The sequence below is a fragment of the Glycine soja genome, chromosome 6 (genome assembly GCF_004193775.1).
Source record: "Glycine soja cultivar W05 chromosome 6, ASM419377v2, whole genome shotgun sequence".
Lineage (NCBI taxonomy): Eukaryota > Viridiplantae > Streptophyta > Magnoliopsida > Fabales > Fabaceae > Glycine > Glycine soja.
In genome coordinates this window covers 14,131,973-14,154,299 of record NC_041007.1, presented here as the reverse complement: position 1 = coordinate 14,154,299, position 22,327 = coordinate 14,131,973, and the positions used below count along the sequence as shown (strand labels likewise).

At 27.7% G+C, this 22,327-nt stretch overlaps 2 protein-coding genes across 2 annotated transcripts; one reads left to right on the top strand and one right to left on the bottom strand.

Moving 5' to 3' along the window:
• Positions 1–386: 386 nt before the first annotated feature.
• On the bottom strand, positions 387–1,759 carry LOC114414082 (probable WRKY transcription factor 43). The gene is made up of 2 exons (XM_028378437.1): positions 1,452–1,759; positions 387–853 (listed from the first exon to the last, which is right to left on the bottom strand). The coding sequence occupies exons 1-2, from the start codon at positions 1,730–1,732 to the stop codon at positions 652–654; spliced, it is 483 nt and encodes a 160-aa protein (XP_028234238.1). The 5' UTR covers positions 1,733–1,759; the 3' UTR covers positions 387–651.
• A 16,866-nt stretch (positions 1,760–18,625) lies between these two features.
• LOC114416134 (heavy metal-associated isoprenylated plant protein 7-like) lies at positions 18,626–20,915 on the top strand. Its single transcript, XM_028381002.1, has 5 exons — positions 18,626–18,767; positions 18,908–19,148; positions 19,243–19,448; positions 19,586–19,673; positions 20,266–20,915. Exons 1-5 carry the CDS (start codon positions 18,759–18,761, stop codon positions 20,715–20,717), a joined length of 996 nt encoding a protein of 331 aa, XP_028236803.1. The 5' UTR covers positions 18,626–18,758; the 3' UTR covers positions 20,718–20,915.
• Positions 20,916–22,327: the final 1,412 nt, after the last annotated feature.

The following is a 22,327-nucleotide window of genomic DNA, read 5'->3' as shown; positions in this document are numbered from 1 at the left end:
GGTGGGGTTGTTGCTATTATCTTGCTTGGGATTGCAATGTTTATGCGTTTGGGGAAGAGTTTTGGTGGAGATGATTGCGACATGCATTTTGTTCCAACATGAAATAATGTATAAATTGTTTTAAGAAATATGATATAGTATTGGAGTGTGTAACTACTACAAACTATATATATGCATGCACAAATGTTGGTGCTTCCTTTCGGAATGTTAGTTAAGGGTTTGATTTTTCTAAAAATTTCAATGCGTGGACTTTTTTGTTCATATTTTTCATAGGAATCAAATACATGTCCAAAGGGTTACAACAACTCATTACTGTTCAACCAATTAAAATTTCAATGCGTGAACATTTTTTTTTGCATAAGAATCGTATACCAGATACAAAGGGCTGCAATAACTTGTCATTGAACTAGAATCTTTTATGTTTTTTTTAACGCATAACATATTGTGCTTCTATGACATAATTGTTGTAAGAAGACCATACTTTTGAGTATCTTCAAAAGCATTATGTTGACAAATGACAATCACATTATGATACAAATGCTTCAGATAGGCAAATAAACAAACAAGCTAGGTATATATTATGTCAATTATCCACGGCATTAAGGTCCTTTGGATGACACGATTAACTTCCATTAACAATTCCCTCATATTCTATTCCAATGTGGGAGGCACATTACATACTAGGTTGCCTATGAGTAGGTTTCCCAAGATTTGGTCGAAGCTTTCCGCTGACTTGTCGACTGGGTGTGTATGTGTCCCTTCGTAGGTTGTTACCACAATCTGTTCATCTCGGGAATGGCGTTGGATTTGTTTCTTGACATTGCAATCTTGATGAGAGCACCTGTAGTAACTTCTGAAATTAAGCAGCAAAAAGAAATTGAACTAATTATAACCAAGCAAAGATCGGTAAGAATATCTATAAAGAAAAAAAAATCAGTAAGAATTGCCCATCTGTGAATGACATTAATGAAATTGAATCTCTAATTCTCTATTAATGCTAACCTTAATTTATTATTAGGTTAAACAATATACTAGCTAGGACTATATGCTATAAAGGACAACCAATCCTATTTTTCCTTGTCCATCTGAGGCTGCAGATAGTAAACTTGCATGGAAATTTAGAAAATACTTATTCTACATTGATAGTACTAGCTACTAATAAGGGTATTCTGCAATAAAAGTGACACATTTTTTATTTTTCTAAATGAAAAGGTAGCATCCTATGTCTTTCTTTTGTGAGATCATGTTGATATTTTTTAAACTTAAAAGGGTGCAAGGGTAAAGGTAAATCTTTCATTATGTTCTGAATTTTTCACAGAAAGATGACTGTATTACTAGAGTATAGATATTACGTACCGTATGACAGGTTCATAATGGTAGCTTAATTATACTACAACCTTCAAATAATACTGTAACATTTTAAAGTATAAAATTGGCAGCGTGGCACTAACCTTGGAAACTTATTGTTTTTCACTATCTTTTTCCCATATTTTCTCCACTGGTACCCATCGTCCAGAACATCAACCGGACTCTTTGTTTGAAATACATATCTGTGCTGCTTAATTATAAACTCTTTGTCTCTTTTGTTCTGCGCTGATATGGCCTTCCTTTGAGTTCTTATAGCCTCATTCTCAACATGAACAGTAGAATTAATATAATCAACTTTAAAATCAGATGAAAAGGGAGTTGATGATGTAGATGAAGTAGGGAGCATCACTTGGTGTTTCTCCATATTGATTGAAAAGTAACTACACACCAGCTAGCACTAGCTAGAAAGCAATATGGCAAAAAAAAGTGATGTGTTGCATATATATTGGAAAAAGGTGATGGCGATATATGCATTTTAAGAAGGAAAAAAATGAGGGCCGCATGCAAGTCAAGATTAAATTTGACTACAGATACAGAGAAACTATACATCACATGTATATGGCTACATATAAGACCTGACACGCTTGGTAAATTCGCCGTATAGAAAAGGTAAGTTGTGTCCTAAATTGTAGGGAATCTAATTAAATTATATATATGCATGTGCTATTATCGGAGTTTTGTATATTATGCTAAAAGTTTCTGTAGGTGGAAATTTCAAACCTTTAGTTTTTCTGTGTTAAAGAAATTTAGAAGACAACATTATGAAAAACTTGGAGCATCTTTGCTTCTTTTGTCATTTTTTTTTTGGTGAATGAGAAATTTATTTAGAAGCTAGAAACCTTTAGCTAGGAAAACCAATACAAGCAATATTTTTTTCTTATGATGTGTTTTTGGCTGCTTTAGCATTGGTGTTATGTCATATATGTTTCATAACCAATATTTCCTTTTTTTTGTAATGAATTTTTGCTACTAATAATCTGCATGCACAAAAAGAGAAAGATGGATAGGGGATGTAACCATGTATGGATTACAATTTCTTAGTTATTTTTATTTTCGATTCAAATCATTAATTTCAAACTTATTTTAAAGATATCAACATATCATTGGTTTGAGTGAAAACTCAATAGGGTGTGAAAATATTGCATTATTGTATAAAAGTTATTTAGTTAATCAAATTATTTCTATTAAATTAGTTTGATTAATTGAACAAGTTCATCAAAATCAATTTTTTATTAAAAAAATAGTTCAAAAATCAATTTGGTTTTTAAAATTGGTTTAAAATTGATTCAAAACCAATTTAGCTCATAACCAATTTTTTAAAATCGGTTTGATTCCAAACCAATTTTCTAAAATAATTCAACTATTCAAATTTAAAATTAAACCGGTTAAAATGGCTTGGAACCGATTTGATTCGGGTTTAGTTTTTCACACTCTTAGTGCTACAAATTCATAGACAACCTAATTTCGGTTTCAACTCTCCCAACAAAGACGTGATAAAATTGGCATATGGGATGGCGTGTTATACGATGACCAACATGGGATACACGACAGGGAGACATATTTCGTGAATCATGGGTGCATGCATGTACTTAAAATAGGTCACATAATAAGATCGATAGCTGAAGACTGCAGCCACTAACTATAATTGTACACGAAATGTCCACCAGCATGTTATTGACTTATAATACACTAGCTATATGTTAAAGAGGAAAACTAGAGATTAGTGAAAATCTTCCATTAACTTTCTTAACGCACCATATATTGGGAAGAGATTAGATCAAAGTAACATATACAGGTAAAGGAATTGTAGTGCCTGAAACGGTTTTCTTTAGCATGCAGCTCTTATATGCCTCGACTACGATAAAGTAGAGAAGGTTGTTTTAAAAGGTTAAATTGCACCTTTAAATCTTACATTTTAATTTGTGCAATTTTAGTTTTCTATTTTTGATATAAGGCTACATTTTTCCCATTACACCTATGTGGCAAGTGACTTAATTCATTTTAACAATTGAGAAATAATGGAGATTAAAAGCAAATAATTATAATTATAGAGAACAAAATTACACACATAAATCAAAGTATAAAACTTAGGATCCGTTTGAAGTGGTTGTGATGAGTTTTTATTATTATAGAACAATAACACCAAAATTAATGATTCTTAAAGACTTTTGGTGTTATTATTTAATAGTAATAAAAACTTGCATTAAAGAATAAGATTACCAAAGTTAAACTCAAATTTTGATTAGAAAATAAAATTAAAAGAGTCAATGAAATTGCACCTAAATTTTGTATTAAATTAAAATATGAAGACTAAAAATGAATTGAATTCATTTTTAAATGTAAAAAATTAACTTTGACCATTATTGCTAGACTTCTGCCAGGGGGATTTAGATTCACATTCCTTAATGAAATTAAAAATAAATACATGCATGGGATCTGTTCTAGAACGAATGCATTAAGTTACTGTCCATTAGGTGACTCAAACTAAGGATAAACTAATCTTATCTCAGGTACTTAATCGAGGGTATGTACAATGCATGCAATTGTCCTAGAACAGCAAAAGAAAGTAAAGTTTTCAAATTAGACCAACAAACTGAAGGCTCAATAGCATAGAGGATATGACTAGGTTGAGATTCATTTTAGGTATGCATGCACTGACCTATATAACTGGGTCAACGTACACACACCTAGAGTCAACACTAACTCACAACACATTGTAAGGGATGAGGTTCAACATGACAATACTGTCACCTTAGGTTTGCTGTTTGCACTACAAACCAATTTGGCTGACATTTTTATCAAGGCCATAAGACACACGCCAATATATATAGTTTGAATATTTTGGGCCTAAAAGTTTATATCAATAATGCGTTGGTGTTGGACGTTCCATTTTCATGCTCTCGAACACCAATACGCGAAACTTTTTTTTCCCCCTAAAATATAATTTCCATTAAAAATGACCGGTTAAATTTTTTAACAAAGATTATTGATCGAAAAAGATGATGAAGACTTCTTACTAATAACACAAAAACTAAAAAAAAAACTTTTATAAATTGTTAGGAACTTATTTTCAATGAATATAAAGTGGGAATTTTATTTTTATTAGCAATTCTCATTCTCATGCAATGTTAGTTTACTTCATTTTGTACTATTGAAATAGATTAAAATAGTGTTTTATAGATCAAATATTAAAATGTTTTTTTATAAATTTAAAATTAAGTAACCTCTAAATTTAAAATGAAATTTAAAAAACGGTTAAAAGTAGATATGCTGTAAAAATTAAATAGGTAAAAGAATATAAATCTTTGCCGTTCTCATGGTTCATTTACCCTATTTTTAATAGCATTGCATGAGAATTTTGTTTTCAAGAATTTTATACTTAAAGTTAAAGATGTTAAAAGTAAATTTATTATTCAAAAGAAACATTATAAGTAATTGGTTTAAAATTTATCTGTTTTGGAAGTAACAACATACTATATTCAAATTTCTTAACATGATTATTGATTATAATTCGTCCATTTTGTCAACACATTATAAAGAGGTCGAAATGGGGCTCACTGCATGTGAAAAGCATAACACATCATGGAAAAGTTATTTTGATTGGAGATGGAAGTGGCATGCACTGTGGAACCCCATGGAATCTAGCTGTGACCTCCAGGGCCCATTTATGTATTGTCTTAAGAATGCACCCTCAACCCATTATTGAGTAGCGCAATGTCGGTGGCCCATACCTATTTTCATAAAGGTGTGGCTATATGCACCACTCATCCAATCGAAACAAAATAAGTATAAGAGTTAAATATATTTTTTGTTTCTTTCAAAATACAGATTTTTTTTTTAAAGAATGTCTTATTTTAATCTTCTTTATTTTAAAGAATATTAGTAATGGTCCTCAGCTAAATTTGTTATGTAATGTGCTCATGTTTATTAATTATCACATGTGTAATTTATTTGAAGTGTTATCGTGGATGGATTAAGCCTTAATTTATCAACTTTCATGTTAAAAGAACCTTAAATTAGAACTTGGGGTGTTATGATCTCACAAAGAGGGAAACAAATATCCATTCTATTTGCGTTAGAAATGACTTCTTTCTTGCGTGGTTATAGAAGAACATAAAACACTTAAAAATCTGGTGTTACATCTTCAAAACTCATCAACTTCTCTACTTGATAATGCTTGAATCACTACAAAAGCGCTGATTTTCGACAAAAAATTAGCAACAAATTTTAGTCAGCAGTTATCGACGAAATATAAAAATTACTGACAGGTTTTTTCCAACAATTAAATTATCGACAGATTTTTGTTTATCGGAAATTTATTGGTAATTCCTATTTAACGACGGGTTTTGACTGTCGGAAATCAGTGTTTTTCTTATAGGGAGCGGAGAAAGAAAACACACCGTGTCAAGTAAGCTAGAATTAAAGAAGAACAATATAATGTTCAAAGGATAAATTGAGTAATGTGCAAAATATTTTTAACTACTGAAAATTAATGTAAAAGGTTGTAAGTAGTTCATCTATACTGTTTAATATTTTATTAATAAATCTAATAGTTAAAAATTAATTGCATGTTCAACATAAACTACATAACTAAATGGTTCACCTTAGCCACTGTGGTCCAACTTACAGTACAAAAGAGAAAACTCTTGTTGGCAGAATATCCAGCCTAGAACTTATTATCATCACGAGTGTACATGCAGGACCCGTATGTAACAAGTTGATAGTAGACATTGTGAGACAATGTATTATTTTGTAATAACCATAGTCATTAACGAAAATTTTGGCTATTAAGTCGCATAAATAATTTTAAAATTTCACTCTTTAATAAGAGCATTTTTTGCTTTCAAAAACTATGAACATTTTTTTAAGAATCATTGTGTTTATCATTAAGTAGTATAATTTCTTCTATATTAAATATTTAATTTCATTGTTTATGTATAATTTTTGTTTAATTCAAAAAATAATTTTAAATTTTTTTAATACATGATATAAATATATAAACAATTAAGATGATATAAAGTTATAATTCAATTGTTAGATTGATATTTTGATATAAAGTTATTGAAAAAAATCACATTCTTATGTAAAGTTTTTAACCGTGTAATAGTTAGTAAGAATTATATCAGTCTAATTTGATCTTTTTCTTTTTGTTTTTGGATGAATTAAATTTTACAATAATTAGTATTATCTCGATTAGATATAATTTAATTTATTTCTAAATTTTGAATTTTGACATAATATATCAATAAAAATATTGTATTTTGATTTAAAAAATTATTTATATAATTTTTTCTTTAATTTTAAAATTATTTTTATTGTTCCTATTTTATATATTAGAATATTCACTACAAATAATAAAAATATCTTTATTTCCTTTTTTTATAAATTTATTTAAATTTAAAATATCTATGTAATGCATGAGTAATTTGGAAATTTTATATAATTTTTTATTTTATATTGCTAACTTATCCTTTAAACATTTTTAATATGATTTTCTTACATATCATTAATCAATTCCTATGTATGCCATTCATTCCCAATTCTCAAGTTAGAGATGGCAACAAGATAAGTTGAGACAAGTTTAACTCTTTTTATTTTCGTCTCCGCAAAAGATGAGGCAAATAACATTAAATGATAATAATAATAAAAAGTGGTCTCCTAAAAGACAATCATGACATCATTTTTATTAAAGAAGAAAAACATGGTCCGTATACCTCTCTTCATCTCTCCTTTGGTCTTTTTCTATAATGCTTCAATTTTTGTCCAAAAAACCCACGTTTGGCCCAAATATGAATACTTCAACACCTTTTTTTTTTCAAAGTTTTTTCATAACTTAACAATATGTAACTTAATCCATTATTGTTTTCTCCTTCATGAAAGCTAAAGACTCCATCATTTTATCTCTTACATGCCTTGTTGGTCCAATTGGAGAGTTGGTATTGTCTTCTATTTCTTGGTCAGAATTCATAATCTCATGAATTAATAAAAGGAATGTGTAAGTCCATGAATATTTATATTTTGTTTGTTCTTTTTGTCCTTGGTGATGTTAGAAATATAGTAAGATTATAGTGAAGTAATAGTTTTTTTATATAACTTTAGATGAAATTCATAATTAATTCATCTCAAAACAATTGCCTTCAATTCAAAACCTTTACTTTTAAAAGAGTTTGTGATGAATTTGGTTAGGTCATTTCAAGCTTCATAGCTATATGTAGTAGGAGGTTTAGGGAGTCCTTCTAGTTTGAAGTTGGAAATATATATCCTTCACGAGCATATGACAACTTATTATTGGTTCTTATTTCCTAAGTTTTGTTTTTCCCCTCATTCTCTCTACTTTTCTCGTAGTTTTTTAGCATGCTATTTATTTGCTAAAAAATGTATATAATCAGCCTGGGAAACTCAAGTAAAAAAGAAATATTTCATTTTTTTCTACTGTTTCCAAGCATTTTACAAGAGAAATAAAAGGTAAAAGATTAGGACTAATGAAGAGCAAAAGACACCAAAAACATGATTGCTAAGGGAAACAAAAAAAAAATTAAAGTATTTTCTTACTTTTAAATGATATTAGAGTTTATTTTCTATACACCGTTAGTATAAAAAGTTTTACAATATCAACCAATTAAAAATTTAATAAATAAGTTTTTAAAATTATTTATTATAAAAATCAACAAAATCATCTTACATAATAATTTATAATTAAATGATAATGTATATCTTCTCATTGCATAAACTATATATTTAGTCACAATTATGTATAGAGAAAATGTAATGTTATCTTACATATAATTTTTTTCACGTAAGAAAAAATGTTGTTATATCGTCATTCTTTTTTTGAAGGAATATTTTGTCATTCTTTAACAAAGTGTTTAAACAATCGTTTATATATTCTTGTGATGGGGAGGAAAAAGTTAAGGGTGTGTTTAGTCTTTTTTTTTACATTTAACTTTCAGTTAATATATTTTCGGTAATGATTATATTGGTTTTAATTAAGAATTGTTCAGCAAATAGAAAAAAAAAAGAAAAAAATCGTTTATATTACATTTGTATTTTCTTAAAATAAAACATAGTTTATTTTGATAATATTATTTTTTTAAGAGATTGATAATATTAATTAAGTAGTACCAAATAGAAATATGAAGCAAAAAACTAAACCAAACGTAAAATCAGAGTGAAAATGGAAAATCTTCTCCCCTCGCCCATGATTATTTATTCCCACAAACACCGCTACCTGTTTACTGGACTTTCGAAGTGCATTTCACTTTCTCTCGTTCTGCAAATGCATTTCGTTCACGCGTATAAGAAGAGTCTCTTTATGATGAAAACATAAGTGTGTGATTGGGGCGGTCTTTTATCAATTAAAGCTCCTTCATTCATACTCTTTTCCACAGAGATTTTCTACAATCAACCTTTATAATCTAATGTAATTATTTTTTAAGAGAAAAATAGTTATAGATAGAGTATCAAAATTTTTATATTATCATTCAACAACAACCCATCTTTTATAATAAAATTATTAATTTTTATAATAGTTACTTTAAAAATCATATCAACATAATGATCTAAAATTATTTTACACCATTTACTAATAATGAGAATTTTAAAAAATTAATTTTTTTTAGTTGGTCATAAAACACTTTTTTACATCAAGTATCATATATACCAAATGTGACATATTTGGTAATAATTTTATCTGTTAAGTATGTAATGAATAATTCAATAAAAAAATATGCGATCAATGATTTAATTTTAGGCCCCGTACTTAAATATTAGACCTTGTCACTTGATCGAAAACATTTTTGGATGAAAAAAAAAATAAAGTATATGAATTTTATCTCCTAGCATCTAATCTTATCTATTTTCAATTAGTCCTACATAAGCTCTATAGATATACTTTGCAATATCAATCAAATGTAATTGAGAATTCCTTCAATAATTTACTCCATACCTTCCGTTGGTTAAATAACGAGGTCGATTTCATTGGGCGAAGGGACACTACGTGCTTGTCAATTGTCATAGCCGGGTATAAACTATAAACACATATTGAACAAAAATGATGATATAAGCTGGAAAAACATGAAAAGACACGTATGCTTGCTATGCATGGAAAATCTTATCCTTGAGAACCTGTTTCGTAAAGATCAACAATTTTTCTTTGTCATCCTCCTTTTGGGATTACGTACGTCTATCAAATAATTGAGAAATTCTTAAAAGCTTTTGATGATTAGAAATGTAAAATATTGGTTAATCACACATTGCACCAATTAATACTGATGCTCAATAATAAGTGGACCAATCATCCATTTACAGGCTTATCTTACAATACATAATGCAACACAATTCGTACGTCAAATCAAGAAAAGAGGTCATGCCGCACTTGAATGCACCAAATACACCATTGCCCCATGCTTTTGCTTATCTTTTTTGGTTCGTGATTTATGAATCAGACCAATATGTCGATCCATTTATATCTATACCATATATTGATTTTCCTTGTTCCTTCCCTTAAGCGTATCATTCACTTCACATAAATCTTGGCCTTGCTCGCCCTTAGTCAACTTTAATTGCCACCATTTTGACATTATGTGTAATTATGTTGTCATGTTTCATATGAGAGCGTAAATTATTGTTCATAACGTCAAGTTGGAAAACGGTCTAATCTGGCTTTCTGTCATCGCAAATTCAATATTCAGAATCTTGATGTATTTGGTCTGTGAGAAATTAAAGGAATGGGAAGAATGAATGATTCCAGACTTTCTTTATTAGTCTTGAAGAAAAGATAATGGAGGAAGCATTATTATTAATTTCTAGTTAGTTCCTCAAATTAATTATGCCAAATTTTCCTTCATGACTTGTGCGCTCGGTTAATAAGTGGCAATAATTAATCATTCATTCCCCAAATTAAGTTCTATTTTTTTTAAGGAATTGAACATAATATTATGAATTTACAACCCTCTATTTAATTGAACTAGAATGACAGTGGCCATATCATATACAAAAAGGAAGAGACTCGTAGAATAATAAAAACAAATGGAACTTTTACACATTTTTTGTTAATCTATAAACAAGATCTATATAAATCCATGAATCCATACATTATGATAAAAAAAAATAATTAATAAATATATCTCTCGAAACAAATGAAAAGGAAATAAAAAATAATAACATAAATCATGGATCAATTAAATCTTATTGAGACTTGCTTAAGAACGAAAAAAAAAATCTTATGTAAATATTATAGAATAAGGTTGGTTGGAATTAGCATGTTTTATCAATTTTTTGAAAGATTTTTTTTAAAAGTACAAGCTATTATATCTTCAAGATTAAATAAAAAATACTATTAAAACATTCTATAAATACTCAATGCTAAAGCTATGTAAAAAGTCATAATTAACGTCTAATAACTTTTTTTTAATCAATATAATTATTTTTTTATTTTTTGGTAGGACTCTGATATATTTTCACCACCTTCAGACACTTTGGATTCCAAGTTTGTAAAGCCACATTTTACAGCCTTACAGGATTTCAGTTCAAGGCTGCCACCATATATAATTTCATGCATTACAAATTTACAACAATTCACTTCAAATTAATGCAAGGGAAGTTAATGAAACGCAAGCTAGAGGAGGATTCGGTACTTTCTTTGTCAGCAAACGAAACTCGTAATCTCTAACTTACTATAATGATTCGTAGAGACTTCATTGGAGTTAGGTACATCACCTAAAGCATTCTCTGCTTTCATTGCACTAAACACCATCTTTTTTTCTATCATTCTTTTGATGAAAATTTAAAGACATTCACCCACCCATCACATCCTTGCAGCAAATGCACTCTAACCTTAAACCTACCCCCCGTTTCTGGGTTCCATAAGTGACACTATCAACAAAATAAGGGTCTTTATCTCTATCCAAACAAAATAAAAATTAAAGGCACAAAATAGTAAATATGTCAATGTTTCGTATTCCTCTTTTCTTCTTTCTCTTTTAGTGTGCAATATATTGTTCCTTTTGAGGACCCTTTTACGTACGCTAGTAATAAAGGATATATTTTTTAATTTATCTGAACTAATAATTAATAACCTTTTGGCATTTTTAAATGAAAAATGTCAGCCACATTGGCCTGCATATATTTCTTTTGTTTTTTAAAATAGTTAATTCGGACGAGACGGAATTGCAAACTCTGTTTCATGATTACATATCGGATTCTTAAGTTAAAGAGCCTTTTAATAAAAGTATCAATAGATTATTCAAGTTGATGAAATTTGTAAAAGCAAATTATTATTAGTGTCTGATTTGCCGAATTAACCTGCATGTGATTTCAGTACCCCTGCTTTGATTGGGGTTGTTGATAAGAGTACTGAAGCACATGGTTATCTTGCAACTTAAGATTATTTCCTTTTCTTAAATAACTTACTACATGGCGGCTTTGTTGGAAAGATAGACAATTAGACATAATCTTTATTATATGAAGGATACCAATATTCCTCAGACACGTATACAAACGTGATTTTGATTCTTTTAAATAAATCATTTATACTCAATTTTTTTTTTACCATATTGACACGAAAAAAATTCCAAATCTAAATTATTTAGTAAAAAAAAAATACTAATTACTATCAAGTTGTACCAAAATATTTATACATTACTTATTAAAATATTTTTATATTATTATCTAATTATCTAATACATACTTATTAAATGTTTATTTTCATGTTTTCTGTTGTGCCAAAATAAAATCAGATTTGATTTTACAAGTTTGAGTAGTGGGGTAGTGTACATACATATATAAATTAAAATTGAAAGAGAGCATCTTTTTAGTTATTTTTTAACAAGTTTTTTTATAATTTTTATTTTATTTTTTTATCTTTTTCAATCTATATATTTTTTTCATCTTTATTTCTATGGTTAAACATCTTTTAGTCCTGTGTAGATATGTAAAAATTTATTTTTAGTCCTTCATTTTTAAAATATTAACTTTTGGTTCTTCATTTTTTAAAATGTATCAAAATAAATTTGACATTAATTTTGTTAGTTTGGTTAACATTTATTCAATATGTGGCGACTAAAAATCCAAAAAAAAAAAGTGAAAGAAAGCCTTAACATATATCTTCACACACCCATTCCCACCTCTAAACCCTTCCTTATCATCTCACCAGTAACAACAACTCATCAAACCCTCTCTCATTCTCAACCCCCCCATTTTTCTATCACCTTTGAAATCAAACTCCAATCACCTTACATAATCTCCACCGCATAGTTCTTATTATCATTATCACCAACATTGTTATTATTGTCATCTTTATTATTATTGTCACTCCTACTATTATCATTATTGTTGTTGTCGCCATCATCATCATTACAATCATTGTCATTGTCGATACTATTACTGCTACTATCGTCACTACAACCATCACCACCTATTAGTATTTTGCCTATATCATGATGTGCACCAAATAATAGATAAGCTAAAAGTTTATCTTGCTCTTCAATCCAATTTCATCTTATCATAACATGATTATCAAACGGGCCAAAAAAGTTTTATATATATATATATATATATATATATATATATATATATAAATTAATAGTAATTTTTGATTGGTTGACAATATAAGAGTTTTTATAATGATAATGTACAACCATTATTATCTTTCTATTTCTCTTTATATGTGTGTCTATATGCATGCACGTATATGTATATAATATGATGAAGATGTATTAAATGAAAAATGAGAAGAATTAATTTTAATCATTAGATTATAATTAAAAAAATTATGCTTAAGATTAAAACTTCAATTTTTAATACATCATGTTTATCAAAGTGAGAGAGCACTACTATAAAAAAATTTACATTAGTTAAAAAAAAACCTTTTATATTGATTATATGATCAATGTCTATGCAAGTGATATAAAAAGTCAAACTTTTTAAATCGATTTTTAACCGATTTTAAAAGTTAATTTTTAGTTCGATTCTTTAAGTAATCAAGCTTAAAAGTTAACTTTTTAGATCAATTTTTTAAGTAACCAATCTAAAATGTAACTATTTAAATTAGTTAAGGAAAAAAACATTAAGGTTTTAATTTTAGTTAGCAATCTTTTAAATTATAATCTAATGATTAAAATAAATTCTTCTCATTTCTCATTTGAAACATTCAAATAATAAGATTTAAACTATTTAGACTAATCAATACTTTATATACTTATAGTTTGAAGAATATTGACATTTTTATTCAATCATACATTAATATATATTAAATTTAATTTTTACAATAGCTTTCTAAAAAATTATACTTAGCATAATATTTAATTGTCTGATGGTGTAAATTTTTACGCTGGTATTGCAAATGAATTAAATTCTATATATTACTAATAAGTTTCGCATAAAGTTTACATAATAAGAAAAGGTTCAAGATACAACTTTCTTCATCAATGTAAACATTCACTCTTTCCTTTACCGGGCATGTCACTGAAGCAATATAAGAGTAAAATTGAAGGGCATAGTTGGTTACGCGCCATCCAGGTGAATTGTGTAATGTAAACGCTATTCACCAATCACCATATGCATGTCTTCTTCAATTTCATAATTCATATATATATATACACACACACACCCATATGCATGCTTGCATCATTGCCCGAAAGAATTGTTTACTTTCTGCCTTATCTTTACGTTACTTGCGCTTGATGAAGACTATTGTTGCATGTTATTTTGTTTGACTACTGCCAACAGATAAGTATTGCCACTGCTAAAAGCCAAACCATAACGATTTTGGACGGATAAGATCGATTTGGCAGAGGGAGGCATTTTGGTTGATTTCTTTTTAATTTCCTCGATTCGTACCTGAGTTAAAAAGGGGGATGATCGAATCTAATATTTGGGGTCCAGTTCAGTGAATGAATCCAAACGTGAAAGAACCTTTGCTTGTGTTTCAATTTGCCAATTTTTTTTCTTAAATATGAGTCATACTTTTTTTCCTACCAAACATGTGGATAATTAAAGGTATGAAGATATTTTAGTTTAACTAAAAGTTTTGAATTTGAATCTGAATACATAACTATATTAAATATTTAAAGAAAATTTTTATTGTTCATTATAATTTTATTTTATGGGACTCCCTTTGATAGTTTGGATGAATCATACATCTTGTTTAGAAAGAAAAAAAATGACACTTTTTGTTGAAGCGGGAGGTGGGCAGAGCCATAGTAGAACGAATTCTGCCGATTTCCAAAAATGTCCAATACAACCTAGGAAATGCCAAACAAGTAGCATAACCTCATAGCACAATCATGTGTTGGTGGCATCTCCTCCTGATCCGTTGCACGTGCCTATAATGCGAAATGGGATTTAATTAGAGAGCAATCAATAATGATGATAAAATTAGTGACTTCACGTCGATCTGTTATGTAACACTGTTGAATCCTCTAATGTAGGTGAATTCTAGAACATAATTGATGAGTTTCTTCCAATGAAGTTATTTGTTTGATATTGTATAAATTAGTTTGTCAACAGTTGAGAATATATAAAGTCAAAGAGTTAGTCTTAACGTGTAATTAGATGGTGATAGACTTGGTTTAACATACTGACAAATGTGATATATATATATATATATATATATATATATATATATATATATATATATATATATATATATATATATATATATATATATATATATATATCGATAAGAGATTAGAATAACAACAAGCCAAAGCTTTGGTGGGTATTATCGACAGGAAGACATAAAAAAGTGCTCAATTGAAGATGGACTAGCAAGGTGGTTACATGCATGCTACATAGTTTGAATTTCAAGAAGCAATGTTATTAAAAAGATGGTTATAGCATTTAAATTAAAATTGAAAAACGGCAACATCGTAATAAAGAGACAAATTTAATTTAATAAGTTGGTAAAATATGTTTTTTCTCCTCATCAAATTGGAAATATACATTTTGGGTCTGTACACAAGATTCCATTGCCTTCCAATATATATGATTATAGTTTTTTTTACATTAGTGACACATATAACTGTTGTAAATTTAAGATTTTTTTACATTGATTATAAATATAATCGTTGTAAAATAAATTATATGCATTTGTTCAAATATCCCAACCTTATTAAAAAAATGACATATTTTGATTTTATTAAAACGAAAAAACATTATTGAAATTTTACAGGAATGACAACCATGCATTTTTATTTTCATGAAGACCAAAATTATATTATTATTAAACACATGTATGTTTTATTGAGACAAATTGTTTCACCTTGTAAGATTACTAAGGGTAACAAACTATGAGTATTTAATATAATACTTGTGTGTGCTCAAAACTTGAACCTAAAACTACTAAAACAAAATCTTCCATTAGTTAATTTATGTGCTTGGTGATGACTACTAAGTTTTTTTCAACAAATTAAACATTTATTTTTAACCCCCACAAGAGACAAATATTTTTTATACAATTATTCAAATATATATATTATAACTACTTTATCATCTTTTAACAAATTAAATTAATATGAAAATAAAAATCATATTTGAATTTTATTTAAATTTAAAGATAACAGCATAACTGCAAAAATAATTTGATTTATCCATAACTAAAGATATACCAAAATATAAATGTTGAAATTTTAAAATCCTTTAAATTTACCTAATTAATGAAATATCAAATATGTCTACCATTTACAAATATTTTATTGTATATAATATCAATTGAAAAATTGTATACTAATTAAGTAAAATTTTTAAAGTTCTTTAATTAATTGGATATAGAAGTTTGTAAAATATGCTTAACAAAATAAAGAAATTATATGATTTTATAAAAAGTAAAACACGTGAAATTTTTTTTTATAAAAGTAAATACGAATCATGATAATACCGAGATAAATAGCAGTAGTAAAAATTAAATAAAATTAATAATTACTGAAATCAAACTGTCAATCAAATTGTACAGTACAAATTTATGATTAATAATAAATAGAACTTAATAGCCATCAATAACTATAAATAGTTTGCATTAATCATCAATAATTATCGATAATTAAGCTATCAATAAATGCAAGTACTTCGTTATATGATATGGGCCAACTTAACACTTCATCCGTTCTAATTTTTATAATTTTCATGTATGAAAAAATTATCTATCAAAATAATTATTATTTTAATTTTTTAATGTCGTATGAATTACTTTTTTATTTATATTTTTTATATATTAATGATAAATGATAAAATTTTAAAATAAATTAATGATGATATAAATTTAATTTTATAAAATTATTATTCTCTTACATCTATTAATTACTTTTTATTACCTGTAAAATAAGATAAGATCATGATTATGTTGGGATGAGAAAATTAATAACGTCACTTATTTTTAGGAGAATTAATAACGTCACTTTATTGCATAATTAAGAGGTTATTTAATAAACAAAGTAATTAAATTAATGTTTGATTAAACAATTTAATTAAATAATAAATTAAGTTGAACAAATGTTATTTTGATAAACTTTTTTTTTACGTAGATAAACTTTTAAATAAACCCAGAAGTTTATAAAATAAATAGGTTAAAAAGGAGTTACCTCATAATCTTACAAAGTAAGACCAAAACAACTCTATATAAATTCTTGAAAATGCTCGATTAATTTACATCATTTTATAAATTTGCATGAACAAGTATTTAAATTACATATGCTTAAACAAGTATTATCTAAGAACACAGTACAATAAACATTTTTCCTAAACAAGTATTATTATATATATTTCAAACAATCTAATTCAAAATATTATAACTATTAACAAGTATTTAAAATATACTTGCTTAAACAATATATAAATACGTGCAAACAATACTTAATATCTTATATTATATGGAAAATAATATTAATTATTAAAATAATATACAACTGTTAAGTAAAAAACATTTATAGCTTAAAAATAAATCAAGAATTTTAATTATTTTGATTAGATAAATCAGGTGAAAGATATTTATGAAATAACATTATTAAATAAATAAGATAAAATTAGTTCAAATTTACTTATATATATATTTTAAAAGTATTTTTCTTTTGCTTGTATTTGAAGCTAAAGGTAGTATCTATCAATATCTTGTTTATTTAGGGACTAAGAATGACCAACCTAACGATAATGTTACTTATTAAAACACAAGTTTGAGTTCTAGCAGTATAAAAATATTTATTATTACTTTTGATAAAGCAAAAAGGTCACTTATATTGATAAAAAAAAAGTCACATAGATGAATAAAAAGAATATATAATTCTCTTATTTAAATGAAAAAACTTTCTCTTCAATTTTATTTTATAGTCATTTACTGTTGAGTCCACCTTAAAAAATTAGACATACTATAAATATTTTAATGATAACATTCGATAGGGTGTTATATTAAATAATGACAAAAAATATATAAACATACTAAATTATGATGTTAAAATTTTAACAGTTAATTTTTTTAATTAATAATTTTAACTGAATTTAGGGTTGGATAATTACCCAACATATATAACCTTTTAAGGCCTAAATTGACTTTCTTTTGGTGTGTTTTTTTTATATAAAATTTGTTTTATCAGTACTTTGAATTATTTTATTTAATTAATCTCTAATTAACCTAACATTAACTTAATATGAAACATGTCATAAGTTTTTAACAAATAACGTGTCTATTTTTACCCATGATCGCATTAAATGATCGAAAGTACGATTCTTTTAAAGAAATAAAATCACAAATATATAATATGTATGTGTAAATGTGGAGATTTGGTTTGGATGCGGTTTTGTTACCTGGACTTAATTTTTTTTCCTACAATGATCCAACTCAGATTATTACTATTATTACTTGATAGCTAGGTAAAAGTTTTACTCATTACGTATACTTTTTTATATCCATTAAATCCGAGTATGACTTTCTTCTCTAAATTGTTAACATATCATTAGTAAAAAAAAAAAAAACTTTTTATCAACCACACTAATTTTTCAGACTGTAAGTTCCAAACGTATGCATTTTGGTTTTTTAATTGACAATTTTATTATTAAAGACAATCCTAATTTTGCTGTAATAAAAAAGAAGACAATCCTAATCTTCAATTCTTTTAAATGCTTAACTTATATTTGAATCCCAAATTTAATATTAATTATTAATCTTAAAAATGAATTATTATTATTATTATTATTATAAATCACAAAATGGGCATATTTTTTTAAATAAAAAAATGATTTCTCATATATAAGTACTTTAGTGGTAGTAGTACACAAAAGAGAGAGAGAGAGGCTGAAACAAAGAAGTGAAAATAACAGCAAAAAGTAGCAGCTGCTGCAGCTCCCCCGAAGCTTATCTCAGCAGCAGATACTCAACCCTGTTTGAGTAGCCTAGAATAACACCAATGGGAGAGGTGTTATCTCAATACACGCTTTCTCTACCTTTCTTTCTCAAATCACTATTATATCATAGCATAGATATTTTTGTTGTTGTTATTATTCTTATTACTATTATTCCTGGTTCTGATTTTCAGGTTATTGTTTTGTGTTTCAGGAGGAAAAGAAACCAGAGGAACAACCCAAGGCAGAGGAGAAAAAACCAGAGGAAGAGAAGAAGAAAGAAGAAGCAGCAGCAGCGGAAAAACCAAGCGAAGAGAAAAAACCGGAACAAGAGTCGAAAGAGGAAGTTGCTGCTCCGCCACCGCCACCGCCACCGGCCGAGATTGTGCTCAAAGTGTTCATGCATTGCGAGGGTTGCGCTCGCAAGGTTCGTCGCTCCCTCAAAGGATTCCCAGGTGGGTCCCCCACTTTTTTCACACACACATCATTTTGATTCATTCATTCGTGGTGGCTTCACCCTCGTGTCGGTGTTGTTGTTTTGAGTTATAGGTGTCGACGATGTTGTCACCGATTGCAAATCTCACAAGGTGGTCGTTAAGGGAGAGAAAGCGGATCCGTTGAAGGTTTTGGAGAGAATACAGAGGAAGAGTCACAGACAGGTCGAGCTTCTTTCTCCGATCCCGAAACCGCAAGAGGAGAAGAAGGTCCAAGAGGAAGAAAAGCCCAAGCCCACACCCGAAGAGAAGAAAGAAGAGGTTTTAGTTTTACACTTGATTAATTATTCGTAATTTCTTTCTACGAGTGATCTTATATATACTATTTTCATCATATCACTCATCAATGTGGGATCTCTATCAAATTATGCAAACTTTTGCCTTTTACCCCTGGGCAGGCTCAGATTGTGATGACGGTTCTGAAAGTTGGCATGCACTGCGAAGCTTGCTCTCAGGAAATCAAGAGACGCATACAGAGAATGAAGGGTAAGTATGCATGATTTTTCAGATTTCATTTTCACTAAGCAACACTCCATTATGCAACACGAGGTCTTTCTTTTTATTGAACTTATGATTATAATTTAATTAGCGGAACAAAAACATGTAGAATTGTGCTTTCACTGTTTGAAACTTTGAATCTGAATCACCCATGTGAAAGGGATTATTATTATTAGTAGTATTTCGTTATTCTCATTCCATTAATCCCACTACCTCGGCACTTGAAATTGAATCAATTAAATTAATAAAGTCGTCAGGTTTCGGATGAAGTGATGCTGCAGCTGTGGTCAAATTCTGTCACTTTATAATCTCATTTAGTAATATTTATTGCAATTAATTAATACCGAGCCCCATCATTTAATTTGAGCTCAAGTGATTTGGTGGAGTATTTTATTACGCACACTGATTCTTCAGTTCAGTTAGTAACGTTTACCATCGATCACCTGGATCAATTGACATAGTGTTATGTATGTTGGTTAAATAATTGGAAGAAGAAGCTCTGATAATAAAAAAAATACACTATACACTTAGTCTAGACAAAAGAAAAAAAAATTACTAACATATTTTTGTTATTGTGCAGGAGTGGAATCAGCAGAACCCGATCTGAAGAACTCACAAGTGAGCGTGAAGGGGGTGTACGATCCAGCAAAGTTGGTTGAGTACGTGTACAAGAGAACCGGAAAGCACGCAGTGATAATGAAGCAAGAGCCAGAAATGAAAGAGAAAGTGGAGGAAGCAAAAGAGGAAGCGATGAAGAGTGATGGCGAAGGGGAAGAAAACAAAGAGAAGAAGGAAAAAGAAGAGGCAAAGGGTGAAGAAGCCAAAGCAGAGGAACCAACAACACCAACAATTACTGAAGACACCAACAAGGTTGTTCCAGAGGTTAAGATTAATGAATACTTCTATAACCCACCAAGGTATGGCATGGAGGTGTATGCATATCCTGCACACCCTGCACACCCAGCGTATTTCCATTCCTACCCTCCCCAGATTTTCAGCGATGAGAACCCAAATGCCTGCACTGTCATGTAAAAATTGAAGGTGTCAGGGGTGATATGGGAATTAGGGGAAATTGTGAAGTTTGGTGGGGGATATGAATATAGATACCCTTTCCTGTGTTACCTGTACTGTGAAAGTACAATGTATGCATAAGCTATAGAATTTTGTAAGACTTTCTGGTTCCTTGTTTAAGTAGAATATACTATATTACTTTAAAAATACAGAACAAAATAGTGTTTTGGGTGACTGCACCTTTATGGTTAAAAATAAGATTAAAATATGTTTTTAATTTTTATGGATATAAATAAATTTTATTTCAGTTTTTTTAAAATTATGTTCATAAATTTTTAAATAGTGTATTATTAAATGTATGTCTCTAAAATAGTACTACATTATTAAATGTATGTTTTTGAAATAATATAATTAATTGATTTGGTTTGTTTGGGGTTTTATTTTTTTTAATGTCTAATTCCAACGGAACCAATTCATTAACATCAAAATGGTGGTTTAGTTCAGTTATCAGGTTATGATATAAAAAACAGTTATATATTTTTTGTTTTTATCTCTAATTACTGTCTATTTTATATAAAAATTTATCTTAATTATATGTCATGTTATTATTAAATAATTGCAGGAATTTATTTTAATAATTTTCAAATTTGTGATTAATAAAATTATAAAAATAGGTTTTTGAACATTAAAATTATTTATATTTAGTACAACTAAAATATATTCAAGTCTTAAAAAAAAAGTATATATTCAAACATGAAATCACTTAATGTAATATTTAGAAATAGCTTCTCAACAACAAATAATTCTAGAAGGCACATTTAAGATAAACATGAAATGATAATCTTGATTAAATTTTGAACAGTTAATATTGTGGTAGTATAGGGTGGAAATGGATTCCCTGTTGTCATTTTTTCATTTTTTTAAAGAGTCATATGGTCACTTATTCAGCATTTGCAACAATTAAATGAAGATTAAATAACTTAGATTTTGAAAATTTTGAATGTACTACTATTATATTATAAGTTTGATTTATTGAAATAAAATATCATCCATCGTATCTCCATCTAACGATTTTGTAATATTGATAGTGTGAATGTATAGAAGAGTGACTGCGGAGAATCTTGTTCAGTATAAGACATGATAACATTGCGGTGGAGCTTGGACACATTTGACTCTCCTTCCGGTTAAAATATAGGTTAAAAATGTAATTTTATTTTTTTTAAAATATGTGATTTTAGTTTTTTTTATTTTTAATTGATATATTTTATTTTTTAAAAATTGTGATTTTAATTTCTTTATTTTTAATTGTGATATTTTATTTTTAATATTAAAAAATTAACTATTTTAATTTGCTTGATCAATTTTAAACTGATTGATTATGTATTTTTTAATTCTTTTTTTAATAAATTAAACTTGTTAGTAATTAAATAATTTTAAAAAATCATTTATCATTTACATAAAAAACAAACAGTTGTCAATTAATATTTATAAAATATATAGATTTACGATTAAAATTAATCACAAACACTAAAATTATTCATTTTTAAAAAATGAAAGATAAAATACTTAATTAAAAAATAAAGGATTAAAATTATAAATTTTTTAAAAATGAAAAATAAAATATTTGAATT